Below are 25,851 nucleotides of genomic sequence, written 5' to 3'. Positions count from 1 at the left end.
AAATCTTTCATGGTGTACTGTATTATCAAATACAGTACAAAGTCCATGAAAAGCATAAACTCTCGTTTATGCAATCAAACTCTCGTGCTTTCTCGTCCGCAGCAAGATACAAATATTAATTCCGATATTAAAACGATAGAAGGTTCAAAGATCACAGGCTTTAAAAAAAAAACCGGGTGACTGAACTCTAGATATTTTCAGACCAGCTAGACGTTACGATGATAACGATACCGGAAACTAGTATGCCAAACGGAGGATCGTTGGAGAAGAGAACAACAGATAAAAGATTATTTTATGAAGTCTTCACATCCGTTGAATGATGATGATTGCTGATGGATGTGAGAAACACGTGACTTTTAATGCCGAGTTTATTGTAATGATGGCCGGATGCGCACGCGATAAAAGAAATCGATACGAACTTATTTTCGGCTCCGAATCGTCGTCCGGTCTCGCGTGGAGTGCGGCATCCTCGCAAATTCGATTATACAGTATAACAATTGGATATCAGCGACGAGGAGGGAACGGCGGTTAGTGGTCTGTTCTTTATAGCTGCACTGTTTAAAGTGAGACAAGTATATTTTTTCTCACTCTAACTTATTGCACTTGTCTCACTTTAACGTATTGCACCAGTTCAGCAGTGCAGTTATAAAGAACAGACCAACGGATATAATGCAGAAGGAAGGTTTTCGCGGCCACGTATTGCCGCGAATTCGAATTTCGAATTACTATGGCCCGAACAGTAAACAGGCAGTGCCGATTTCTAAGTGTCAGCTCGGCGAATACCATTTGAAGAATCTCCTTCATGACTCAAGAGTTTTATCATCCTTTGATAATTCAGGGTATGATCCGCGTGGTAGTTCGGGGTGAAACTAGAGTTGCCACCGAAGAGGTATTATATCATAATATGAAAGACTGACTCGTTACCCTCAATACTTTATTACTTTGTTTTTTAAGATTATAGTTAATTTATATTAAAATCCTATTTGTATATGTAAGAATATGTATAAGAATATCTTGAAAACTATACTTTCACGTTAGCAGACAACTTTTTTAGGTCACGCGAATTCCTGTGTAGTTTGCTTTTCTGATAATAATATATATATATATATATATTAATTTACTATATATATATATATATATATATATATAGTAAATTAGATAGGATCCAATCATAGTTTGTAGATAACTTAGAAATAAAAATTGTGCCCAAACAATATTACAAAAAAAGTATCATTAAATAACTTTGGTTTGGAATGACGGCGCATGTATGTGTTCTTGCACAGGAATCACATACAAGATACGAGGATTCATTCAGACTTCTTATTTTTATCACGCATCTTCATGCAGTTGAGGACGATTCTCTGGAAGGAGATGAGATAGAACGCGCTGACCAGTCGCAGCAGACCCATCAGCAACATTTGCAAGACCAGCTCACTGAACGACGTGATGGGAGACATTCCCGAGCACAGCGTACTTTGAATGAAACCCGCTACACCGACAGTGGAGAAGAACTTACCCGTCTGCAACAGATTATCACTTAACATGGAAGGGAACCAAGAGAACAGTTTCAATATTTATAATAATTATTAATAGCAATTATAACATATTAATAACATATTAATTAGTTATAATATATTCATAATAATTAATTACAACGGATATTCAAATGCGTCATTTCCTGTGCACTCACCAGCGCATCCTTAAACAGCTGTTCGGCGACTTCCTCGGGCATGACTAACGCCGCCGTCTGCGATATCAGCTTCGTCTCCAGTGGCTTCGACTGCTCCTCTATAGCGAAACCAGGCGTGTCCGTGTCCGGCGGCAGACACAGAGTCACCGAGATGTTGTACGGCTGCAGCTCCATCGCTACGCTCTCTGCCAAGCCGCGAAGTGCGAACTTTGTGCTCGAGTAGGCGGAATAACCAAAGACACCTGCGCGGAAGACCGTTTCCTTATTCATTTGCGAACCGCATCATTAACATGAGCGAATATGGGTAGAGATTAATGATTGAACAAGCACCTAGTAAACCAGCTTGAGACGCCGTAAGTACAATCACTCCTTCCCTGGAAGCTTTCATCCTCTGCGTCACAGCTTTGATACAGTAATATGTACCATAGAAGTTTATGCGCATCATATAATGCAGATTGTCTATGGTGGTGTCCTCTATCTTGCCACAGATCGCGGTACCGGCGCAATTCACCAGCATGTATACCGGGCCCATGGTCCCCTCGAGATCAGCCAGCGCTTTCTCAACATTCTCGTAGCTCGCTCCGACGTCCAGGGACAGGTACTCCACTCTCTGCGTATCCTTGTTCTTGCAGGCGTGCAGGATCTCGTTCTTAGCGGCTTCCAACTTGTCAACGTCTCTGGCGATTATCGTCACGTTCGCTCCATGTCTAGCAGCAATGATCGCCACGCACTTGCCGATACCGCTGGAGCCACCGGTTACCTAAAACAAAATTTTATGCACATGAGAAATAAATGAAGGAATGAAGGAACTAACAGTTAGCTTACTATATCAGTCTCTCTTTTTTCTTCAAAAGAAACAAAGACAAAACACATGTTTACCTGTTAAGCAGGTTCTACAATGAGAGTTTAAAGCACAAAATTTAATCTTTAAGCTTTAAGCTGTAAGAAATCGACCAATCACAATCGAATGTGAAAAAAGAAATTGACTGTGATTGATCAATTTCTTGTGGTTTAAAGCTTAAAGCTTAAGTTTTATACCTTAAATTCTCATTGTAGAACCCGCTTTAGTTAGTTTGCCAAGAGGTTGGAATAACCAATATTTGACTTAATTTCTCTCTGTTTGCGAGGTTAGGTACGTACTCACCACAATGTGCCTGTTCTTAACGCTCTTCAGCCGTCCGGTCGAGAAGAATTGTCTGATCATCAGGAGGACGGTCAGTAAAACAAACGCGACGAGCGTTCCTCCAAGCAGGACAGACATGATTCAACGTTAAACAATTCACTCGGCTGATGGATGACGAGCAAATCTTGTTTTTGCGAGTACTGTAACGGCTTGGCTGGCAGAAGAACTCTCAGGGACTCGGGAATTCCGTTCGATTTAGTGGCATTTCCTGTACTCTCCCGTACAGTTCGTAGTTTTCCTATTTGACTCTGTATTCGCAACTAATTATAATAATACAATGTCATCTTGAATATATATAATATTTAAGTATTATAAACGATGTTCTACCTGATACAATACCCGAAAACAGAACCTTCGTCCGAGCTGCCGTTAAGTACGTGATGTGGCAGAGAAACAACTTTTTTTATCGTTCCTTCAAATTGCTCTAACCGAAAATAAAGGTATGCCTGACCCATCGTCGAGTCGTACTACTTCCTCAGATCTCGAGCAAGGACAGTGGAGGCTCGTAGCGGACGTTCCTGGAACTACATTCAGTTTCGCGACGAGAAATTGTGGCGCCTGCCTCCAGGCAACCCGTCCAACGATCGTGCGCCTGCAGAATGTTAAACCGACGTTAAAAGTCTAATGGCGGGTTGCCAGTCTACAGGCACCTCCACCCCGTTTGCCGGGTTGCCAGTCTGCTGCAGGCGCCTTCCTGTTAGCGGGTCGCGATGCTACAGGCGTCGCATTTTCTTGTCACGGTCCCGCCGCAAAGATTTAATTCCAGAAACATCCGCTACGAGCCTCCACTGCTTTTTACCCGTAAAATGAAGTAATAATATATAATTCCAAGCAAGTCCGATATATCTTTATTTTTGTGTATAAGAAACGGTAAATTCACGTTTTATTTTCATACTGCATAAGTTATTTAATAAATAAAATGGAGCATTTGTGATATAATTGCTTCATGGCGCAAAAATATACTTTATTTTTCAGATTGTACAGTTTAACGATATATCTAAATAGATAAGACTTTTTTGGGAAATTTCATCGGATGTTAAATGCTAAAAATGACAAAGTAAACGAGGTGAGCGAACTGAGAGTGAACGAACTGAGAGTGGAGTTCAGATTGTCTTACCGGATAATCTCATTATTTCTGGTAAGTCTGTTTCAGCAAGCATAAATCGAGAGAATTACATGTACTGTGTACGTGTTGTAATCAAATGTTCTAACTCGACTTATAATATTATAAATTTAGCCATATCTTATCATGAAAGAGTCTGGAATCAGTTTTATTAAATTCACCTCTGTAGATATATTTTAATAACTACCCCACCATCTCAGATATTTTAATAATGTGGCAAAGCAGCATCCCATAAAGATTTGTATCCAGTACTAATGATTTTTAGATGTGTACATGTAATTATAAAATCGTTTTCCAAAATCCACGTATTACATTGTTGCAAAATTAGCGGAAAATATTACAAAAGGCGGGCTGACCCAAACAGTAACATATTTCGCGTAACGTGCATATGTACGTTCATGCGTCTCTGAATGCGATGCGTTTCCACGATTCGTGCTATCCACTTTTTGAGTAATTCAATCATTAATGTAACAGAACCCATTACAGTCAAACCACAATGGGGCTCCGACATTTTCAGTTTATGATCTATCACAAAATAACAGGTTGCAAGCTGGAAACAACTTCACAATCGTGTCATGATGGTGGGCGGGCTCGAAGAATGTTTTAACGTACGCGTCGCAATTATACGCGATTTCCGTTAATATCAAAGACAATCGGAGAAAGAGAGACAGAGGGAAAGAGAGAGAGGGAGAGGGGGGAGAGAGAGTACGCAAGTGCAACGCGACAACGATGACGTCGCGCGTTGTGAAGATTTCCGGAATACGAAACGCATGCGTCGAAAAGTTGCAGAATAAGCCCCCTGGACGTTACGTGCATTCACCCCCGTGTTACCGTAGTGCAAACCACCACCACCACCCCACCCGTCTCCGCCGTTATCCTTCGCGCAAAAGGTCACGTACCACCACCCTGTCGATCGTTCACCTCGTCCTGGGACTCGCTCCTGGTAGCCAGGTTAAAGCGGAAGATACAAAGGACACGCTCACGTCACTCCTCCAACTCGTGGGATCCTGCGGATAAACAAATTTAACGGATTACGCGCGTAATGCTGCCGCATTACGAGTCAATCAGGAATATCGAGTCGGACGTGATACAAGTTGAACGACATCGGAAAATCTCATCACTCGGAATAGCTAGATAACGCGCATAAATTGAATTAGCGTGTCCGTAATACAGTAATGGGCTACAGATCAGTAAAACAGTTGGATGACATCGCTTTTTCACGCTAATTATATTCGTCGTTATCGAGCAGTTTGCTATTAATAACAGTAAAGCCTCGTAGCGTATCGGTTCAGCGTTGCACCCGCAGCTGCAACATCGTCATTCGTCCCCAAGTTGGGAGACGAAATCGAATCAAAAACGAAGTTGAAATTCCAACAAAGTTGGAACCGCTCGAGACTGGAAAAGGGGTGATTTCAGAGGAAGGTAATCTCAGATAAACGGAAGATCTATGATCGTCCGAGTGCGGAAGCCTCGATCGGGCTCGAAGTCCTCTTGCGGTGGAGCCCCCGTTAAATCACTCGGAAGAGTCAACTTCTGGGGGTCGCGACGGGGGCGTCATCCTCGTTCGGTTCCGTTGCAGGGCTGCGGAGGCTGCAGCAGTCCGGATTTTGGACACGGAGGAGAGCGAGCGTACATTGCACCCAACAGAAGGGAGTGTCCCGAGCCGGTGCCCTCACCTCACTCCCGCGCACTCCAACCAACCCCCGGCCAGTACCCCGCCTGCTGTGATAGCCTAGCTACGACCCTGGGTTCCGTGTCTCCCGGGCTGCACCGGGGGGTGAACGCCCTCGCCTGACCCAGACTCGGAATCGATCTCCATTCGTTGCACGGTGTTGGCGATCCCCCTGTCGTCCCGTCCACCCCGTTCGCGCGCACTGCCACCCGCTGCCACCGCCACCGCCACTCCCCCGCGTGCACGTGAGAGCGGCTACCCTCTTGCGCTCGCGGATTTTCCACAAAATCGGCGACGTAACCTTAGGAAAAAATCACAATCGGGCAGAGTTCGATAATCGGAATTGAAAACGGATGATGCCGGAGAAGGAAAGAAAAAACCCAGTAACGCAAATGTAGCAATTACATAACATAGACGTAATAGTTATGTGACATGTGGCATTTACATCTATGTTATGTAACTGTGTTTATTGAGAAGGTGCGAGGTAGCATTTCACATTTGCATCGAGATACGTAATACACGTGGGAATGAAAAGGAGGAAAAACAGCGACCCACAAGTCAAGCTGTTTTCCCGCGTAGCTCTCGCAAACCGCGAACATATGTATAGGACAGTTGCGGACGAACGGAAGGGTTTTGCATAGGGCGATGCTCGGCGCAGGGTGCATATTACCGATAGCCAGAGTGAAAGACGGAGACAGAAAGAAGCGAACGCATCTTCCTATTCATACCTGCGGCCATCACCGGAAAAGCTCGAAAGCCAAAATCCGATTTGTTTAGGGGATATCCGGATCGGCGAGATTGAAGAAAATGCGATTTCGCCTGCGTCCCGCGCGGTCGGAGATTTGCCCTATCCCCCGCGAAATACGATACGGCCAGATACACCCATGTTGACGAAAAGGGACTACTCCCCGTCGAGATTATAATATCATATTGTATATTCGCGGTGACCTGAAAGAAGCGATGCAAACGACGCTGCGATACTGTACACGATAAATCGCGTTAGAACGAAGAATTCAAATGTTCGATGATGACACGCTATCTATTCCAGGACTCGAACGCGCATGAATGCTTTATGTGGTACTATTCCAGTCTTCGCTTTACCCGTAGCAGTGCCCTATACACACCTCTAGAGCATCCGTCGCGACTCATTTTTCTGAAACACTCACCTCATTCTGCGTATCGATTCGCGAGCAACCACCAAAAAATAGATAATATACGAATCTCGTCGGTTTCGGCGAAATCTCATCTCGAGATCGGGCCGATAACTTCTGCCAAAGCTCGCTAAACTGCAAATTTCTGGTGAATCTCACATTTTATTTCAGACACAGATTCCTTGAGGTGCGCTTTAATAAACTCCTGCAATAAGATCAATCTTCATAAAAGCAAGAGGAAGCAAATGGAATTATTCCAAGCCGATTAAATTCCTTTTACTCCGTCGTGAAACGTGTCGTAACGGTCTCCCTTCTCTCGCAAAATTAGAACCGCGAAAATATTGCGAGCCGTATCTCAGCGGTGCCTCAGCGCAACCTCTCGGTATGCTTAATTGATCGTTGACTGTGGCACGAGACACCGGGGGCTTCTCTCGATGCTGGAGAACGCCGCGACAGCTGGCAAAAGTTACCGCCAGCAAATACGGCTCGGTATAACATCCGTATCTAACATTCGCAAGCAAGAAGCGATATACCACATCGGCGGCTCCGGCTGCGGAATGAGGCCATTTCACGCCCCTCGTGCATTCCCCGTACGATGCGTCCCCTTTTTCCACTTCAAGATACGTCAACGCTTTGCGGAACAATCGAGGGAGAGTTCAGTGCACCGTCGTCGGGGAGTTGCACGAGTCTCTCTTCCTCCTCTCTCTCTCTCTCTTTCTCTCTCTTTTTCTTTCTATCTTTCTCACTGTCTCGCTGGTGTAAATTCATGAGCAATGAGAACAACACTTGATTCTAATGAAGTTTCAAACTTTTCGAGCCAAACCGCGGCCCCAAGTGTACCGCGGCCAACATTCTGTTTATTCGAGATGATTTCAATGCGCCACGCGCATGAAATAAAATGATTCGCGCGCGGATGGCACAGTTTCCAATTAAACTTTCCCCGCGACAACAATCTCATTTCATTTTTGCGGCCCGCGTCGCACCACCATCGGCAGTGCATTAATCAATTAGAGTGCAATTTGCCGCTCGTTTTTGTCGCTCGACTTCACGGCGGGCGTTCTCTTGAAATAAAAAAAAGCAACGAGGCACAGACGAACAATCTGGTTCGTCCTAATCGTCCTCGGTCTGAGCTTGTGTCCTCTCGTGACAAGCGGGATACGCTCTCCGATCCGAGCCATTAGACCGTGTATCATTACGTATTCAAATTCGCCTAAATCACACCGCGCTCTGAGCGCTCGAGATTCACGGGCGTTCTAACGTTAGCGTGTCTACCTACAGTTTAGTTTGGCATCGATAGCGTTCGTCGAAATCGACCATCTCTTTTTGTGCCCTGGCGATATACGCGCGTCGGCGCCCGAAGTGATCGGGCAGGGTTCGTTGCACCACACGAAAGTCCCTCGAACCCGACCGGCGACGATGCGAACGGATTTCCCGCAGGAACGTCGATCGAGGCTTTTACCGAAGTTTCAAACTCGCCGCCCGGCATACGCCTGAGAAAATTCAGACTCTCATTTAATTAATAGAATACCCGACGTGGCCGTTCGCTGCAGCTGTGAGTTGCATTCAGCCGGGGTTGGTTTCAGCTCCATCTTCTACGGAGCTTTTTAAAAGCATTACGAAGATTCGCGCAGATACATTAGTTAGTATATACGTACATATATCGCGCTATTGTAGCTCATGTAACCCAGTAAGAGTATGAGCCAGCTTGATCGCATTATCAGGCAAAATTAATGACGTTGAAATTCCATAAAAGAACATATAATATTGATCAAGTAAACAGTTTGATGTTTGCTTATAATTACCTGCATTAATCAACACGTCAATAAAAATGTTATATTTATCCTCGCGGCTATCAGAGAGAGAGAAGCAGAGTCATCCCTCTTTACATGCCGTGCGGCCGGGCGGGGATACCATCTCCTCCACGGAGCAAGGTGCAACGTCCGGGCACAGCATCCCTCACGACTCGCTGATTTGAATGCGATTCGAAATCCGCGCGCGGTGGCGTCCCGCGACTCAATTTTAGGGATAATCGTGCTTACTGATCGAAGATAAAAGAAGGGGGTGTTGAATGTTTTGGCAGGCAGCGACGAGGATTCACAGAGGGGACGAAAGTGCTTGGCGGGCGACGGGAGGGGTGGAAAAAATTAAAGCATCGAGACGCCGACAGGGGCGTACGCCACGCTGGCACGACGAGGGTGGGCGCGGAGGACGGGTTGGAGGGTTGGTGGCCTGGCCGGGACGTGGTGCGCGTCGTCGAGATGTCAGAGGGGGTTGTTCGGCGGCGCACGCGCCCTTCGTTCGGCCCTGACTGCACCGCGGGGCGGTTCAATGTTACGGGAGGGCACTGACCCGAGCGAGCCGAGAGGAAACCACCCCTCGGTGCACCAAGGTGGGTACACTCCTGGTTATACCGTAGAAGCCCGCCGCCGCCGGTCCCTGCAACCAGCCCTGCGACGATCCACCCTCGACGTCCTCCTGCCCCGCCGACCAGAGCGTTCACCGCCCTTTCCCGCATCGTTCTCGTCCCTCCGCTTCGTAGTTCTCTCTGTCTGTCTTTCTGCTGCCGCCGCCGGTGCCGCCGTCGCCACCACCCCGGTACTGCCGATGAGGGTGCAGCAGCAGCAGCAGCAGCACCACGGCCCGGGATACCCATTATCCACCTCTCACAAATCACCTGGACCACCGTTTACGCATCGCGGAGTGTCTTGTGCGAGCAACCGGGATTCCGGTAACGGAATTTCTGCCGCTTGCTGCTGTTGACGGGATTGAGCGGTAGATTGAGCGTTTACAAACACCTGCGCCGAATGCAAGAAGCATATTTATGTCCGGTATACGTATATGTTTGCGCTCTCTGCTACAAGTCTTACTAATGAAGAGGCTTTTGTGAGAGTCTACTCTTTACGGTGCTAGACTGTGTTAAATCTAGTTATACAAGTCGCATTAGATTTTTCTTTCTAATCTGTCGTACTAATTTTATTCATCCATTCGTCTTTGCGGAGAACAAGAAGACGCAAAAAGGAAATATCGCTGTTCGCGAATCAGTGCGAAATTTTAAATATGGACGTCGCGGAGATGCGTGCAGAGCGCTACCGCGCCGTGCCGCGCCGCGACTCGGGGTTGTTCAACCCCTTAGTTCAAAAGAGATCCCGCCTCGACCCTGAGGAGGGGTTGGTTTTTGTCGGTCGGCCAAAAAACTCGCTCGAAAGTAAAACTGCGTGACGTCGTGTTGCGATTTAGAAAGAAGCGGGTCCTGTAACAGCACGTATTTACGAGCACGAAAAGAAAAGAATAAAGAACGTCGCGAACCACCGCGAGCGTTCTCCGTCGAATAAATGGTGCCATATTCGTGTTCGTTGAATAAAAAATACAGCTTAAATGCGCCGCTTAAGGCAATTAAATTATTATATTGGAGAAACGAGTCCCCTAGAAACCCTGTCGCAAAACACGGTCGGCGAGAAGTAATGGAAGCAATAAGTCAGACAGAGAATTGCGAAAGCTACGTGATATAAAAACAGCAACGATGTCAGAGTAATTTCTTTAATAATAAAAAGCACTTTTCTGCACAAGATCTTTTTCTCTCTCTTTTTCTCTCCCTCGAAGAAATAGAAAAGCGTAGCGTTTGCGCAATAATTGAGACGAGATTTACACCGATTCCATCATCGTCGATCATTCGATGTCAATTAACCGCTTGACCAAGTCGTTCTCGAGACAGGTTGATGCACCCTTTAAGACCTAAGCTAATATCCTATGGAATCGAGTTCTTGTCGCAGACTACGCGACATTCAACGTCGGCTCCCATCGATGTCTGGTCTCCGCAGGCACTCGAGACGGCCGTAGCGGGGGGTTTTCGACGGGGTTGACTCGGTAAATCGAGTTGGGTCGAGTCGATACCCTGTTATGCTAATTTGTTAACGGGCGCAACCAGGGTAGCCGCGCGCACGACAAAAATAATTTCGCACGATCAGCTTGATGCTCCTTGTCTCCATCTGGTCCTCGAAAATTCTCGCGCGCGCAACCTATGTTCGAACATTCGTTCCGGAAAATAATTTTTTCCCTCTCGGATGGCGTCTTGCCTGTCGGAAAACGAAACGTCGGCTCTCGCATTCGTCTTCCTCCGGCGGGAACCGGCTCGCTCGAGAAATACGCTGCACCATCCGTCTCCGTGGAGAACCATCGGCTGGAACCAGAAAGTAAAAGGCCGGGAGGGGAAAGGAATAGACGCGGCATCGCCGGAAAGAAATTACCGCCGATTATCGTCGCCAACACGAGAAGGAGAGAGAAAGAGAGAAACCAGTGAGAAATATCGTCGAGTTTCTTAACGCCGGCCCCCAACGAGAAGATAATAAGCTCCGTGAGGAAGGTGTCGTCGTCGGTCGTGGACCCGGGACGGCATTTACGGATTCTGGGCCACCAATTAACAGCCGGACATTTGCATCAGACGTATTGGAATTTTGTCACTGTGTGATTTTATCTTTACGGTATATTGGATATTTTCCGCAAACACGTACCTCCGTTGTATTAGCAAATTTTCGATATTCACAAATCGCTCAAAACTAAAATCTTTTTTTATTTTGACGTATTTTGTCTGCATAATTCGCTGGTAATTTCCGGGACGGGATTTTGCAATAATTGCTCATGTTAATAATCGGGCTGGTCGGAAATCGACTGTCTGTACAAGTCGAGTTTTTCAGCATAATTTAAATGTTGGATTTACATTTCACTTCTGCGAAGTCTCCCATTATGAATTCCCACGTGAATTATAGAATGCAATTTCGTAATGTCGTGAGGCATTCGTGGAAAATGTCAACTTCCGTGAAACAGATGAATTTTTCAATTTCCCTCCGGAGAATGGAAAACGCGTCGTTTCTTATTAGACCAATTTAATCAGGCTAACAAAATCAATCAGTTAAGGAAATTTTTGATCGATTGCCACTTTAATCGCGTAAATGAACAAGATATTGTATTCAATAAATCTAATGATAATCGGCACGGCTTCGAGCGTTTTAAATGTTTTCCAAGCGCCACGCAGGAAAATATGTGCGCAGACAAACTCCTCTTAAAAGAGAATCGCGATGGGATCCAGTTGCAGGTATCCAATGCCGCCACGTCTTTTCCTCCACCCCTACGGGATATATCGGCACGTTCGGTGGGAAAAGAAGACGGAAATGTCGAGAGAGGAAGCGAGAAAAAGAAAAGGAAACAAACAGACCGAATGAGAGAAAGAGAGAGAGAAAGATATCCAAAAAGGAAGAGAGAGAAATAAAGGGGGAGAAACAAGAGAAACAGGGGCGTGCGTCGTTATTTCGCGGTGGATGCTGCGGGATCAATAGCGTGAAGAGCCGAAGAGCCGTCAGGGTGAGCGAGACGGCAAGAGATCGTGGCGGCAGAGGGGAGGCTAGCTGAAAGGGAAGTGCAGGGGAGGATGACGACGGTGGAGAAAGAGAGAAAGGAGAGCGGGGACAGAAACAGGGGTGATGGAGAAGGAGAGATCTTGAGTTGCGGCGTGGTTAAGGGATGAGTGCGAGAAAGACGCGAGACAAAGGGTGACTCTCCCGTTTTCTCCCTTTCGCCCCTCACCCTCTCACTCTCTCTTTTTCTCTTTCTCTCTCTCTCTCTCTCTCTCCCTCTTTCGCGCCTTGCTTCTCAACACACCCTCCCGTCGATTATACCTGTCTCCCTTCGTCCCTTGTCATCTCATCCTCTCCGTCTACCCGCCACCCCTTACTACCGAACAACCCCAGGAGTCGATGCATCCAGGGTCGTTGCTACCGGCAGCGAACGATCCAACCTTCCAGGCATTCTCCCTCCCCCGTCTCTCTTCCTTCCTCATTCGAGGTCTACCTGTCTCTACTCCTCTCTCCCTCTCCCGCTACCATTTTCCTTCCCTTTCCGCCTCTCTCCTCCTCTCTTTCTCTCCTCGCATCCCCCTCGCATGCTCGATCTGCGTTTCTGCCTGCACGCTCGATCTACATACGCATCAACGTCGATACGCAACTAGCGTACGTACTCGGTGCAGGTGAAGTCATCGGGCACGCCGGTATGGGTGTGTATGCGCTTTTCTCGCACACTCGGACCGGCACACACGAATGCAGGTCCGCGCCTGTGTGTGCTCACGTGCACACGCACAGACACATGCACGCGTATCGTTCATTTCGCGCGACTGCATCGCCACGCCAAAAGAAAGACGACCTGCGCCAGTCACCCGGTGGAGGACTTCTCTGCCCACCTTGCAACCGCGTGCCCGCGCCTGCTTTTCAAGGACGAGCACTCGCGGCACCTGACTTTTTCGCGAGTACCTTGCGCTCGAGGCATCGATCAGCTTTGCTCTCGGACCAACCCATGCAATCCAGCTCTAGAAAAAGAAAGAGCGCTCCTGTCTTGGACAACATTTTTATTAAATATTACTGATACACCATTACCAAATTATAATAGAAAAACGCGTTTTCTCCTCATTTCGAGAAGAAATTTTATTTCCCCTCGTATACAACACGCATGGAGAATTATTGTTATTCTTCGCAAGAGTTCCTTCAAATTGCCGCGCTATAATCTATGCACGAGGGGTATTATGCACGCGAAAGTGAAGTTTCGAGATCGGCGGGACCGAGCAATCTCGGGTGATTCTCGAGCCGGCGTTGCCCGCAGGACCCCATAGCCGGGGGGCCGATCAGAATTCCCGTGGCGGCGAGTCCGTGCATCGCGGCGTCGAGCAACAAGAAGCCCACAATTTCGCAGCGGGTACCGTTTTCGTCCGTGGCCTTTGTTCGCCGCCTCTCCCTGAAGTGAGAACGGAGGTCCACCTCGAAAAATGCGAGGTCTAAAACTTATACTCGCGCAGGTAGCCGGACGATGAACCGAGCGGCCACAGCCAGTTGATGGCAATTAGCGCGAACCTGATTTCAATCGCATAAAATTCCGTCTCAAATAAGGGAACTTTGTAACGTTAACTTTAATTGACTCGTGAGTGATTAGTAGCACCGGCGGGGTACCACTTAAGTCATCCGTTTCATTCGGCGCGTCAAGGGAGCCGATGCGCGGGCACTATGATTTGCTTGCTTGCAGTGAAATGATTATTGCGGCCACACCCGAGCGCGCGCGAGCGCGCCGGCCGGTCGGCGTGACTTTCTGGGTACCGAGGATGATCCTCTCTTGCTCACCGTGTATGCGCGGCTACACGGGCGATAATAATTATTATATTATCATTAGCCGTCCGTCATCCGCTCTCGGTGGAACCGGGAGAAGCGCGGCGCCGTGATTCGCGGAACGTAATCCGACAGGGCGGATAAACCCACGTTGCTCTTTTCTGCCGGGATGCACATTTTGACGCACACACGGACGCACGTGGCGTTCTTCGTACGCCCGCAAGACGAGAGACACGGCGACACGGAATCGCGCGTTCGTCATGCAAGACGGTGAACGACACGCTTTAATGAAATTGGAGCGCCGTATGCCTGGCTGATAAAAAAGACGTTTAACGTAAAGAATTACGGAGAATTACGAGGGGACAGAATGTCTCTAATCGAATTTTCATCGAAGAATTAATGCAGAAATGAATAATGGAGAATCATTATCCCTATACACTGCTCTTTACCCCTCTGTCTCTCTCTTTGGGCCCTGATGAGTGCGTTCGGGAGCGTCATGAATATTTAATTACATCGCGAAAACGCTCGCGCGAACGGCCCTGGCATTGCCTGCGGTATGAAGAAGTTACGCGCGGGCAACATAGCGCTTCGGCGCGTCTCTTCCTTCGCGGAGCGTGTAAACGAGAGCGTTTGCTCCCGCATACTTTCCTCTTCGGCGTGTTACCGGGAGTATTACCGAGGGAGTACATTAGATTAGATGGGAGTACGTAGGAACATATATCCGATATAGGTGTATCAAAGAGGGACGCTCGCGCGAGCCTCCCTGCCTCCCTCCCTCTCCCTCCTTCCCTCCCTCTCCCTCCTTCCCTCCCTCTCTCTCTCTCTCTCTCTCTCTCGCATCCCTGACGGGAATTATAGAACGGGGAGAGCTCGGACGATGCACGTACGAAGGAAGAACGAAGGGAATGCAGCACGGACGCGCGCAAAAATCTCCATCCGCCTAAGTGCGCGAAGCGCGCGTCATATTCGCGCAGCAAAAGGACAACAAAAGTGCCAGACTCCCATCTCGTCCGATGCCGACGCACCAGCAAGTGCAGCAACGTAAACGACGACAAGGATACGGTACGGCGAGTGCCGCGAGTTCAGGACAGCAACACGCTGAAACACGGAGCGCGAGCGGAAAAGCGCTCGGGGAACTCGATTTGTTTCACGGCGCAGATACAGATAGCGATCTCCGCCTCTCTAGGTGCACTCTACCGTACCGCAATAATAATATACGCAACTATTGTGTTTTCTAAAAAAAAAGATAGGTGGTGATTTATTGAATTGTCCGGTAACTGCGCAAGCAACGCGCGCCCGGAGAGACTTCTCCGCGAGGAGGATTAATTTGGGACCACCGTATGCGATTGTTCGACATCCCCAGTCTTGTCGGAGAAACGAGTTAATACGCGCTGGAAGAGAAGTCACGCATCGAATGGTTCTCGTTGCAGCGGCGCTCGTCGATACGCGCCAATACGCGCGTGTGGATTCGTATCGATTTCATCCCCGTGAAAGCGGAGGTGGTGTACCGACGACGCGTATATACGCATATTTAACGTGCACCCCATTATGTGTACGCACGCGCGCGCGCGTGTATCGATGCGTGTATAAATCAATAAACTTCGCGAAAGGAATCAAACGATCAAAATGGAAATCCGCGATCGCGGCACGTGTCTCGGTAGCGTTTCCATCGAATCTTGCGGTCCGCAAAACGCGCTGCCGTAAAACTACCACCGAGCTGCAAATGAAAAAGTCTGTAGGTTTCGGGACAAAGTCGAAATCCGTGAAATCGGAACAGCGTATCGCTAAGGGTAGATCCGGGGGGGGGGGGAACACTTGTCGGCGGCGGGGTGATTCGAAACGATTGGTTTTGCGGTGTTCGCGCATTCGGCAAGTCCAACGGAATGGAGAATTTAGGGAATCGATCGACGAACACTACTGCCGCAGGAATACCGTAAACCGGAAGAGCCGTCTCGCGGTGCCTGTTAAATTGATGATGACCTCGAATTCATCGCGTTCCTGATGAACTCGGCGTCGCGTGATATCGACCGAAATTAATCCCGCGACGTGGTCAACCCTCATAATCGAGAGAAGAAAGGAGCAGGAGGATAATCAAAGCGCGTTTAAAGCTAAGCGATCGATGACGATGAGACCAGCCAGTTGGCACAAATCGAATTCTAATGATCCTAATCGTTATTCTCTTGTATACTATCGTTGCACACTGTCGATCATGATCGCGCGCGTGCATCTGAGCAGGCTTACGCGAAAAAAAGCTGCGAGTCGTAAATTGCTGCGACTGGGGTTTGCCCACTTCGTATATGCGGCTAATGAAATCCTTCGCTGCTACTCGCTTTTTTCCTGACACGCTACATCCAATAAATTGCATGTAACTTTATTACAAGGCCTCCTCGACAACGAAATTCCGATTACCATCATCCGCGACGGTAAGCGCACGAGCGTTATTTCGTTCGACCGGACTTGACCTTCTTTATGAGCCAGTTCTCCCACCTCCTTATCCTCCTCTTTCTCCTCAATCCGTGCCCACCTGCTTCTTCGCGAACGATCTCAGTAAAAATTCTAAAAATTCCTGCGTGAGGGAAAGGGTCAAGGAAAAAACGACGCTACAATTTGAAATGATTCTTAGTACCTTTATTAATTCCTACAAAACATTATTTTTCAACTAACAGAATACAACACATTAACGCTGGATCAATAGATTGCAGAAAGAATGCGAAAAGTGTCTTCTGCGTGTCGTTGGTTCTTGAGGAACGGCGCCTCGCGTCGACCAGATGGTGCGGCCGAATTACCGGATTCGCGAAACGCGAAATGCATATACCTGCCGCCGAAATGCATCGTGACACCGTGCGATCGACAAGCGTAATTGCATTCTCTCGCACGGTACGCACGTGGTGGAAGCAACGCGCGAGCGAGAAACAGCAACAACAGCACTCGCGCGTCCGGCCGACCTGTCCCAGGTGGGAGGCAGCTGCCAGACGGCAAGACACCTGTCCTGCCCTTCCTCCTTCATCCTTCGTCCGGTCGACCCGTTTCGAGAGCGGCCGAAGAGGAGCCGCCTGGCCTCCTCTCCTCTTCGTCCTCCGTCGCGCGCCGGAAGGGCGCTACGCCGAAGATGGAAGACGCGCGTCACGCCGTTGTTGCGATGGTCATCGCCTTCCTCGGCAGCGCAGCACATGCGGGTGCCGCAACGAGCAGGTGCTGCGTTTCTCCTGTATTATACCATCCACCTCTCATTATTATAATTAGCATGTTGGCCCGGCGCGATGCGTGTGCATCCAGCACGGGACACGCCGGCCGACACGTGGCGGTTGCCGGTCTTTCCGCAGGATGGCCGTTTCGGCCACGCATATCCTGCTTGTTGTTATTGTTTGTACAAGAGCTTCACCGTGCGTACAAACGATTATAAGCGTGAACACGTACATGGAAGAAAAGGAACGTACGCGGCTGTCCATGCATGATATTTTATCCAAACTCGCTTGTTGGAGAAATCATTCAGATATCCAACAAGATAGGTTCTCAAAAGCTACTGAAAAAGGATATCAAAGGTATTAAGCTTATCCCTTAAGGGACTGTTGTACGAGATGCGATAATAGCTTCGCAATTGTTGCATCGCGAGGACGATGCAACGCGACGGACTCGCAAAGACTGCTCTCTTGGCGAAGCAATTGCAGCGGAAACGCCGTGAAAGTTCGACGCCACGTTCTCTCCACGCACACACACGACTCAATTTTCGGTCGGACCGCAGCAAAAAAGCTCATCATACGGCGGCACGGATCGTGGACCAGCGCGTCGTTTCTTACGGCACCTCCTTTGGCCGTCTTTCCCTTCGTACCGACACACGCATCGTCTCTTTCAGCCCCACCAGCGGTTCCACGTGGCACGACTATATGAACGCGAGCACGCGCCACCACCTGCTCCTTATTATCCCTACCCCACGCTGCACAAGGAGCGCCCTGCAACCCTCGCTAGTGCGCCAGCTCGCTCGACCTGTTATTTTCTTCGGCGCCCCTGCTGTCGCTGCCGGATAAAGCAGGCACCGAATAAAATCCTCCACGGAATTTTCTCGTTCTATGAGCTTATGTATCTCGGACAGTAAGAAAAATTGTCGTGAATGATTTATAAGAGAACGCCGCCCCGAGAGCGCGGGGTGAGTACAAACTCGACACTTACGGGGCGAAATTGAGCTGAAATGATAGTTCTGTCATTTCGCGAGCGTCGAAACTTTTCTTCTTCTTCCACTATTTATTCTGCCTGGCTTTACTTCTTATCCTTCTCTCGGTGGTAGGGCGCATTAGGAAATCACCACCGCCGGTGCAGTTTATTACCGCGAGAATATACATGTACGTGCGAGGGACACGGCGGCGTAAGATAAATTCTTGGAATTTAAAACGCGTGCGAGGGACCTCGAAGACGCGCAGTCGCAATGAGGGTATTAAATGCGTGGCATTACGCGCGACACCTATTAATTTCGCTGTCCTTGTCGGCCGGCGCATTTGTATCTGTGAGTCGAAATTGCTGCCTGAAATATTTAGCAGTCTAGCCTTGGACGAGAACGAGAGGGGCGTTGCGACGGTCGAGGGTTAGAAATATATAGGGGTAGTGCCGATCCATGTTCCACGAACGAGGGACCTTGGAAGAACGACTGCGTTTCGAAGGAGAGGCTCGGCGCATATTCGTTTTGCCTCTGTCTCTCTCTCTCTCTCTCTCTCTCTCTCTCTCTCTCTCTCTCTCTCTCTCGTACACTCCCATCCATTCCTTCTTCGCTTACGTGACTACGGTTAAATTACGTTCATTACATTATTAATTAACTAACCGTATGCGCGAGCAATGTACGAAAAACTACGAAATGTTAATTTACATCGCGATAACATCGTTTTTTAATTAAATGTTCCAAGTACCAAATGTGATAACACCGGCAAAAGTCGATACAAAAGCGTACGCTCATTTCGGCTTGAAAACGGCTTGAAGAAAAAGATTGCTGGTTGACGATAGACGATATTACGTGAAAGGGCGGCGGTGCCCAGGATGCAGGGGTTGGAAGAAGGGATGCTAGCAAATGCCTGGGTGCTGATACCGAGACCCATGGCGGCATCCTGCTTTATCCAGCACCGTCTCTTCTCTTTCCTCCCATTCTCTCTTCCATTCTCTCTCTCTCTCTCTCTCTCTTTTCTCTCGTCGCTCTTTTGCTCTCGCGAGTACGTTTCTCCTGTACGTCTCACTCCGACGCGTAATATCGACGATTGCTACATCGCGAATTTCCGTCTCATGCAGGGTAGCCGTACGCGAGTTGTGTTACATGATATTTGCGCGAACAGGGTAGATTTTCAAAGGGGGAAATTACACATGTAATTTAAGCAGCGAGCGAATGAGGCGTATAATCTTGCCGGTGGAAATACCGCGAAGACCTGAAGCTACGAAAACAGTGTAATTTTTCAGGATAACCAGCAAATTCTTGACAATTTCGTTTTCCAGGAGATCGAAATAAGTCGCGTCCCACGCGTATCGATTATCAGATTACGCGAACCTATTGTTGGTGCCTCGACCGGTGGCTGTACTCTCAGAATCGAGATGGAAATTCCTAGTTGAAATCTTATGACTAATATTTGTACTACGAAGGAGAAGCGATATTCCCTACGTTCTTGGAAGATGGTACTGATTAATCTTCGGAGCCAGCGAGGTGAACTCTTGACGAAGAAACGGGAGAAGAAAAGAGAGAACTCTCACGTGTACACAATTAATTATGAAAACGAGGCGGAGAGTGACGATTGCCCCGAACGGAAGTGCACGTTAAAAAAGTCGTATCTGCAATTAGCGTTCCCCTTAGTGACCGCCGATCAACCCAAGCTACGCGTGCGTGCACGCACACGCTAATTAATCCCGAATACACCTGAACTACCAACGTCGACAGGGTGGGGAACGAAATAATTCACGAGGGCCCGCTACAGAGGGTTCGGTGCGACGTCGCGTTCTCTCTCCTACCGTCCTCTTCCTCCTCCTGTACTACCACCCCCTGCCGCCGTCACCCTCTACCTCTCTCGTCGGAACTCCCTCTCGGTGGACGGCCGTGATATTTACGAGCAAACCGTCCAGCCGTTCGCATAGAAATTACCAGTAATTCGCTAATCGATATCGCAAGTAGCTCGAAAGAAGGAGGAAAGTCTCAAAGAATTTCGCCACGAATGTAAAAATGAATGTGAGAGGGTCAAATCGCTATTTATTATTGCATTTAGCTATAACTGGACACGTTCAATAAAAACAAAAAGAGAATATGACGGGATGAGAACTTGATGATATAAATATGGGTAATATTATCAAAGATTAAGCTTTATTCTGAGCCTATCTATTTTTTACATCATTATATATTTGATGTTTTATATTTTATATTTTACAGTTTACTCGTATTTAGATTCATCTTGTGTTAGTTTCAGAGATAAACGCGTCTATTATTATTATTATTATTAGCGTTATCTAATCCAGTTTTCATGTTACAGATAGCGGAGAGAAACACGTTATTCCAGAAAGCATCCCCTAAAAGGCCTCCCCATTTACGACTCAAAATTGCCACTCCCGCGTAATCAACTCTGTACCTGAGCAATTTCGGCCCCGCAGGGCCCGTGGTGGAGGGCGAGGCCCCTCGCTCGCCGGTTTCCATCCCCCCGGAACGACTGCGGTTTTCGGTGCGGATCCGCAAAATGGAGCGACCACCCTCTTTTCAACGTGTGCCGCGTCAGTGGAAAAGAGAGACGTGAAAAATAGAGAGGGTTGAAACGGATGCTGGAGGAAGCGGGCAAACAAACCATCGCCGGGGAGGAACAGCCGGAAGTTGAGGAAGGATCGAAAAAAGTAAAGTTACCCCGAAACAATTACGTGCGGGAACAATGGTAGTGTCCCTCGCGACAAACAGCAAGACGGGCTCGGGGAACAATACGCACTGACGTGTCTGCCAGTTATCAGGAGAACCGTGCGTAAATAGGCTGCCGAAACCGCTGCTCGGAAATTGCAACCGGCGTAACCGCGATGCGCTCGAATTTGGATCCTGTAAACAAACGAAACAATCCCGATGCTCATTCATGATAATGGAGGCGCGATTTGAATCCGTGATACGTGGGGGTAGGTCATACCTTCCCGACTGGGAAAGGGATCGCGCTACCGCGCGCCAAAGTTTGCGGGGCATTGGCGGCCATCTTGCTCGGCACGTATCGCTCGCATGGGCGCACGTAGAACCCACGATCGATGGACGTAGAATCTTCAAGGGGTGAGCATAGAATTAATTGGGGGCCTGTATAGCGACAAGAGCAGACCTCGCTAGAGGGGATGATACGGTCTGCGTGTCGCCGGCGCCGCGCGGTGCCACCAATTTCCTCGTACTCGAGAGCGTCGCAGTTCACCTACTCGTTTCCGGGGTCCTCGGATTCGGGCCGGCTCGAGCGGATCGCGCGTAGCGAAGGGTCGGGGCCTCCACCCTCGCAGACGGGGATGGTGTGCAGCAGCCAGGGACAGAATCGAGGAGGTGGATGAACCGGGCGGCAGTCTGCAGAGTCACGCACACATACGTACGTGCGCGGCGTGCATGTGGTGGGTGTATGGAGCCGGGCAGGAAACGCGCGCGCGAAAGCGCGCGTAGAAGCCGCAGGCGGGAATTGGTTGCAAAGCGAAGGGAGAGAGCGAGAGAGAGAGAGAGAGGGTGGAAGAGAGAAACGAAGAGCAAGGAAGAATATTTTTGCGAACAGGCTAGAACGAGTGCCGATGGGCGAACAGACAAGGATGCGTTAAACACATCTATATAGGAATATGTAAGAGAAAGAGAGACGAAGGCAGACGAAGAGAGGAGAGAGGATGGAAAGAGAACCGCGAGAGAGAGAGAGAGAGAGAGAGAGAGAGAGAGAGAGAGAGAGAGCCAAATGGGGTGTGAGAGAGTGGCTGGGTTTCCTGGGTTCGTCGTCATGACGACGAAACCTCCGCTGCCAGACCAGACAGAGATTCGCGCCACCACCGACGGTAACGCATACACAAACGCACCCCCGACGGGAAGAGGGGGGAGGTGGAGGAAGAGGGACAGCGGAAAGATGCGAAAGGAAGGAAAAAGCCCGGGTACGAACATACAGACCGAGAGAGAGACGGCGCGGCGAGAGAAGAGCGAAACTCTCCGTCTCCCTCCGAAAACTACCCCCGCGCGCGCGTTTCCTCCAATCGTCTCGTCCTCCCCCAATCATTCCGCAACCCCCGCCGTCTGGCCGTCGTTTGTTGCACCGAGCACGCTGCGCCCACGGCTCTCAACCCATCCGGGAGACGAACCGGCGTACCGAGTACTTCGACCCCCTGTCGGCTGAGTTTGTTGCACCCCTGCCAGTGACTCTCCATCGAGCCGCTCGAGGATGAAATTCTCGTCAAAACACCGTGATTCGTGTTGTCAATATTCATGATATTCCGCAGAAATGCATTAATTTTTTTTAAATCGATATTCTTACATGGTAGTCAAAGAAACTTTGAATCAGGCAAATATTTTTACGTTTACGCGTGTAAGATTTCTGAAATGAAAAAGAAACACTATGAAATAAATGTTAATTAATGAAGTTCTTGACGAGTATTTGATGCATAGATACTGAAGGAAGTTTCAGGAAAAACAGTGATAGATCAATGATGAAACACACGTTAAATATGATATTATTTATTAATATAATGTATTTCATAATATATATACATATATAGGTGTAAGTGTATGTATGTATATATATATTTATATATTTTCATATTTATTTATATATATATATTTTATATATTTATATATCTATATATAATTTATCCACTTTTATTTAATTTTTATCCTCTGTCATATCATTAATTATATACGTGAAACCCTGATAGATTGGGATTAACCGTGTTATTTCCCTTTCTCTCTCCCTTTCTCTCTCCCTTTCTCTCCGTAATCATTCGCACATGAATAGAGTATAGAGTATCTGATGTTCGTAGGATACACATACACATATCGAGTGTTTCGCGTACGTATTATATTTAAGCTCGTCGCGCATCCCTACTGTCATTCGGTATGATATACATATCTTCCTCTCCTTTCCTCTTTCTCTCTCTTTCTTTCTCACACGCAAACGTACATCCATGCACTCGTAGTTTCGCTTAAGTAACAATTTTTTTAGCGACGGCACGGTCGAACGACTAACCGTCTCCTGGAACACGTTTGTCTCGACGTATCGTCTCTCGAGAATGCAATGCCGATGCAAGTTCAATAGCGAATACGCGCGAGTCACGAGGCAGGCAGACCATAATAATATCGAGTATACAGAGAAGAAAAGAAAAGTAAACGACAGCGCGTGTACAAGTCGATGACGCGGTTTCTTCGCGGTGCGGCAGCGCGAATCGAGAGTCAAGAAAGGCGAGCATTGAAATCGGCTTCGACGGGGCCCGACGACGCGGCGCGTCGTTAACGCGAGATAATTATTCAGATTAATTCAAGCGTACTTTTTCTCGGCGCATAATCCCGGCTTTGATCATCCTTTTCTGCGGGGCGCGAGGGGACCATTGCGCCCTTTGACGGGAAAGAGAGATGGCCGCCTCTAACGAGTACCAAGTACAAGAAGCCTCCCGCGGAAGTGATCGATAGAGGGGCAACTGCTGCTTTACCGGTCCTGACCTGCCTCTACACTCGCACGATTCGCACAGCACATATTCTCTGCGGACAGGCCCGGATTAAGAAAATCCGCGCGATGCCGGATCTCTCGGATTGCCTATCGCGTTTCAGCGACTCGCAATCGCATCGTCATGTCTCTCTCCGTCTCCTCTTTTCTCTCGTGTACTCTCGCGAGAAGGGCCCTTTCATCATGTACTCGTCGCGCGATGATCGGCACGAAGCTTTCTCATGCGCTCGACGAGAGACGAGATTCCTGGTATCTCTTATTAAAAACGCCCTCGCGAGACTCTAATTTCGATATCCTCTCCGAATCTCATCGAGACGAATCTTCCACCGACGACCTCGCGACTCGACGAAAAAGGCTAATCTGGGCCTGTCACAAACACTTGCATACGCTTTAGACCGCTCGAGGTTGGCGATGGAAGAAGAAGTAGGCGCTGCGGAGCGCATTACACTCGCGCGAGTGGACGACGGTTTGCTCCCACCAGTCGAGATGCCTTGTACAATGGTGATAGTATTGCAAAAATAGATTTCTCGTGAATATAAACTCGCGATGAAAACCGGCCTCAAATTTTGTTCAGTTCGCCGTGTCCACTCTCACCCTCCCAATCATCCTCTTCCTAATCCTCGAGCGGCGAGTATCGTTCGTGTATACGGAGACGCACGCCCATGTTCGAAGACGAGACTCTTAGCTCTTATTAAGAAAACACATTTAACCACCTAAACTTGCGGTATAGTCTTTAACACTTTTACAGACAGTCAGACAGACAGACAGACGGACAGGCAGACGAACAAACAGACAGATATATAAAACACCGAAGGAATATGAGGATGCGACCTGGACCGAGCGGAGACGTTCGACCCGACTATGGAGACTGGTACGCGCTGACGTTCACCGATTACTCGCACTGCTCGCAAATACGTCTTGGAAAATTCGCGAGAGATGGAAAGCAATACGTTTTTGCTCTGATTAAGAATTTGAATTATCGAGACGGATAATTGCGAGCGGAGTGACCAGGTTGAACGTCTGGTCGCGCATCGTACATTCGACACGGGCGATCTCTCTCCTCTCGGTTCGACGATCCGCGAACGCTCGTTACGCGCGTGGTGCATCGCCGGCGCCGATATGATAATGACAACGGTGACAACGCGGTGGCGACGATGACGTCGGCGACGAGGACGACGACCACCGTAGTCCTGACCCTCGCAACGTACGTTCGCACTCGGTGGGCAGGTATATCGAGGCCACGATAAGTGCTTTCGCACCTGAACGAGAACTGCGTCACGCTGGACCGCGCCAAGCCACCGGCCACGTGTCGGCGGCGGGGGCACTCAAAGGTCACGGCACGTGCCGCCAGCCCCGAGGCGCTCAGATGCTCACCATCATCATCATCATCATCATCGTCTTCATCATCGCCGCCGATCGCGGTCACATCGCCAACGCGCCCGATGCACATCAACATGACAGATTCGGACGCGCTCGAGACGACTCACGAAGAACGGAGCGTATCGTGTACGACGGGGGTGGGAAAGGGGAGATTGCATTCGAGATCCTTTTGATGAGGGAGGTTTACGTATTTTTATCGCTCATCTCTCGCAGCGAAACGCCTCGCAAATCGCTATCTCTGCCTGGACCTCTGCTCGTCGAACCGTTGACTCGACGAGAAGGAAACGAGGCGCGGTAGTCTCGAGATTAAAAGGAACCCTCTCCTTGCTCACGCTTCTTTAGACTTTTTAGACTTTTCATAAATTTTACAGAGTATCTCGTAACATTGATAAAAGTGACTTTATAGGTATCTTCTATATATTTATTAATCTTATGAGTCTCAACATTGTATGGAAGATTCAGCTATCTTTTCTTTTTTCATAATACTGTAAGTGGACTTGTGTTTCCTTGTACCAAGAGTGCAGCCTCGTCTCCTCCCCCGGCGAGTCAACGATTTGACGCCGCGGTGGCGGACACTCACGGACACTGATTGTGGTGAGTAAGAATCCGATCCAGGTCCAGGTACTGGTTCGGTACCGGAAGTACGCACTTCTGTTCGCCGCGCGCGCCGAAGTACGCCAGTCGGTCGTAGGGCTGAGAGAAACGGATCATCACCAGACATACGAGCGACCACGTCGAAAATACTCGCGTGCTATGATACGAAACGTGAATACGAATATATCGAGGGTTCTATGAGATATAGGGAAGGCCGGGAAGAGATGGGGAGCATACACCTTGCTGAGCTGGCGACGCATCGTCGCGACGCC

At 48.6% G+C, this 25,851-nt stretch overlaps 1 protein-coding gene and 1 long non-coding RNA gene across 6 annotated transcripts; one reads left to right on the top strand and one right to left on the bottom strand.

Moving 5' to 3' along the window:
- Positions 1 to 916: 916 nt before the first annotated feature.
- Positions 917 to 3,344, bottom strand: LOC105274481 (3-ketodihydrosphingosine reductase). 4 transcript variants are annotated; one of them, XM_011330652.3, is made up of 5 exons: positions 3,201 to 3,344; positions 2,835 to 3,133; positions 2,021 to 2,450; positions 1,691 to 1,932; positions 1,308 to 1,520 (listed from the first exon to the last, which is right to left on the bottom strand). In XM_011330652.3, exons 2-5 carry the CDS (start codon positions 2,949 to 2,951, stop codon positions 1,308 to 1,310), a joined length of 1,002 nt encoding a protein of 333 aa, XP_011328954.1. In that variant the 5' UTR covers positions 2,952 to 3,133; positions 3,201 to 3,344. The 4 variants fall into 4 exon arrangements, with proteins under 4 accessions (XP_026829345.1, XP_011328954.1, XP_011328955.1 ...); XM_011330653.3 differs by having other exon boundaries at positions 3,213 to 3,342; XM_011330651.3 differs by having other exon boundaries at positions 2,835 to 3,121; positions 3,201 to 3,334.
- Positions 3,345 to 3,705: 361 nt separating this feature from the next.
- On the top strand, positions 3,706 to 20,997 carry LOC105274482. 2 transcript variants are annotated; one of them, XR_893085.3, is made up of 3 exons: positions 3,706 to 3,743; positions 3,849 to 4,011; positions 20,447 to 20,997. It is a non-coding gene; the product is annotated as an uncharacterized LOC105274482 (long non-coding RNA). The 2 variants fall into 2 exon arrangements; XR_002192967.2 differs by lacking the exon at positions 20,447 to 20,997 and having other exon boundaries at positions 3,849 to 4,166.
- Positions 20,998 to 25,851: the final 4,854 nt, after the last annotated feature.

Source organism: Ooceraea biroi, chromosome 11 (assembly GCF_003672135.1).
Source record: "Ooceraea biroi isolate clonal line C1 chromosome 11, Obir_v5.4, whole genome shotgun sequence".
Classification (NCBI taxonomy): Eukaryota; Metazoa; Arthropoda; class Insecta; order Hymenoptera; family Formicidae; genus Ooceraea; species Ooceraea biroi.
This window is presented reverse-complemented; position numbering and strand designations above follow the sequence as displayed.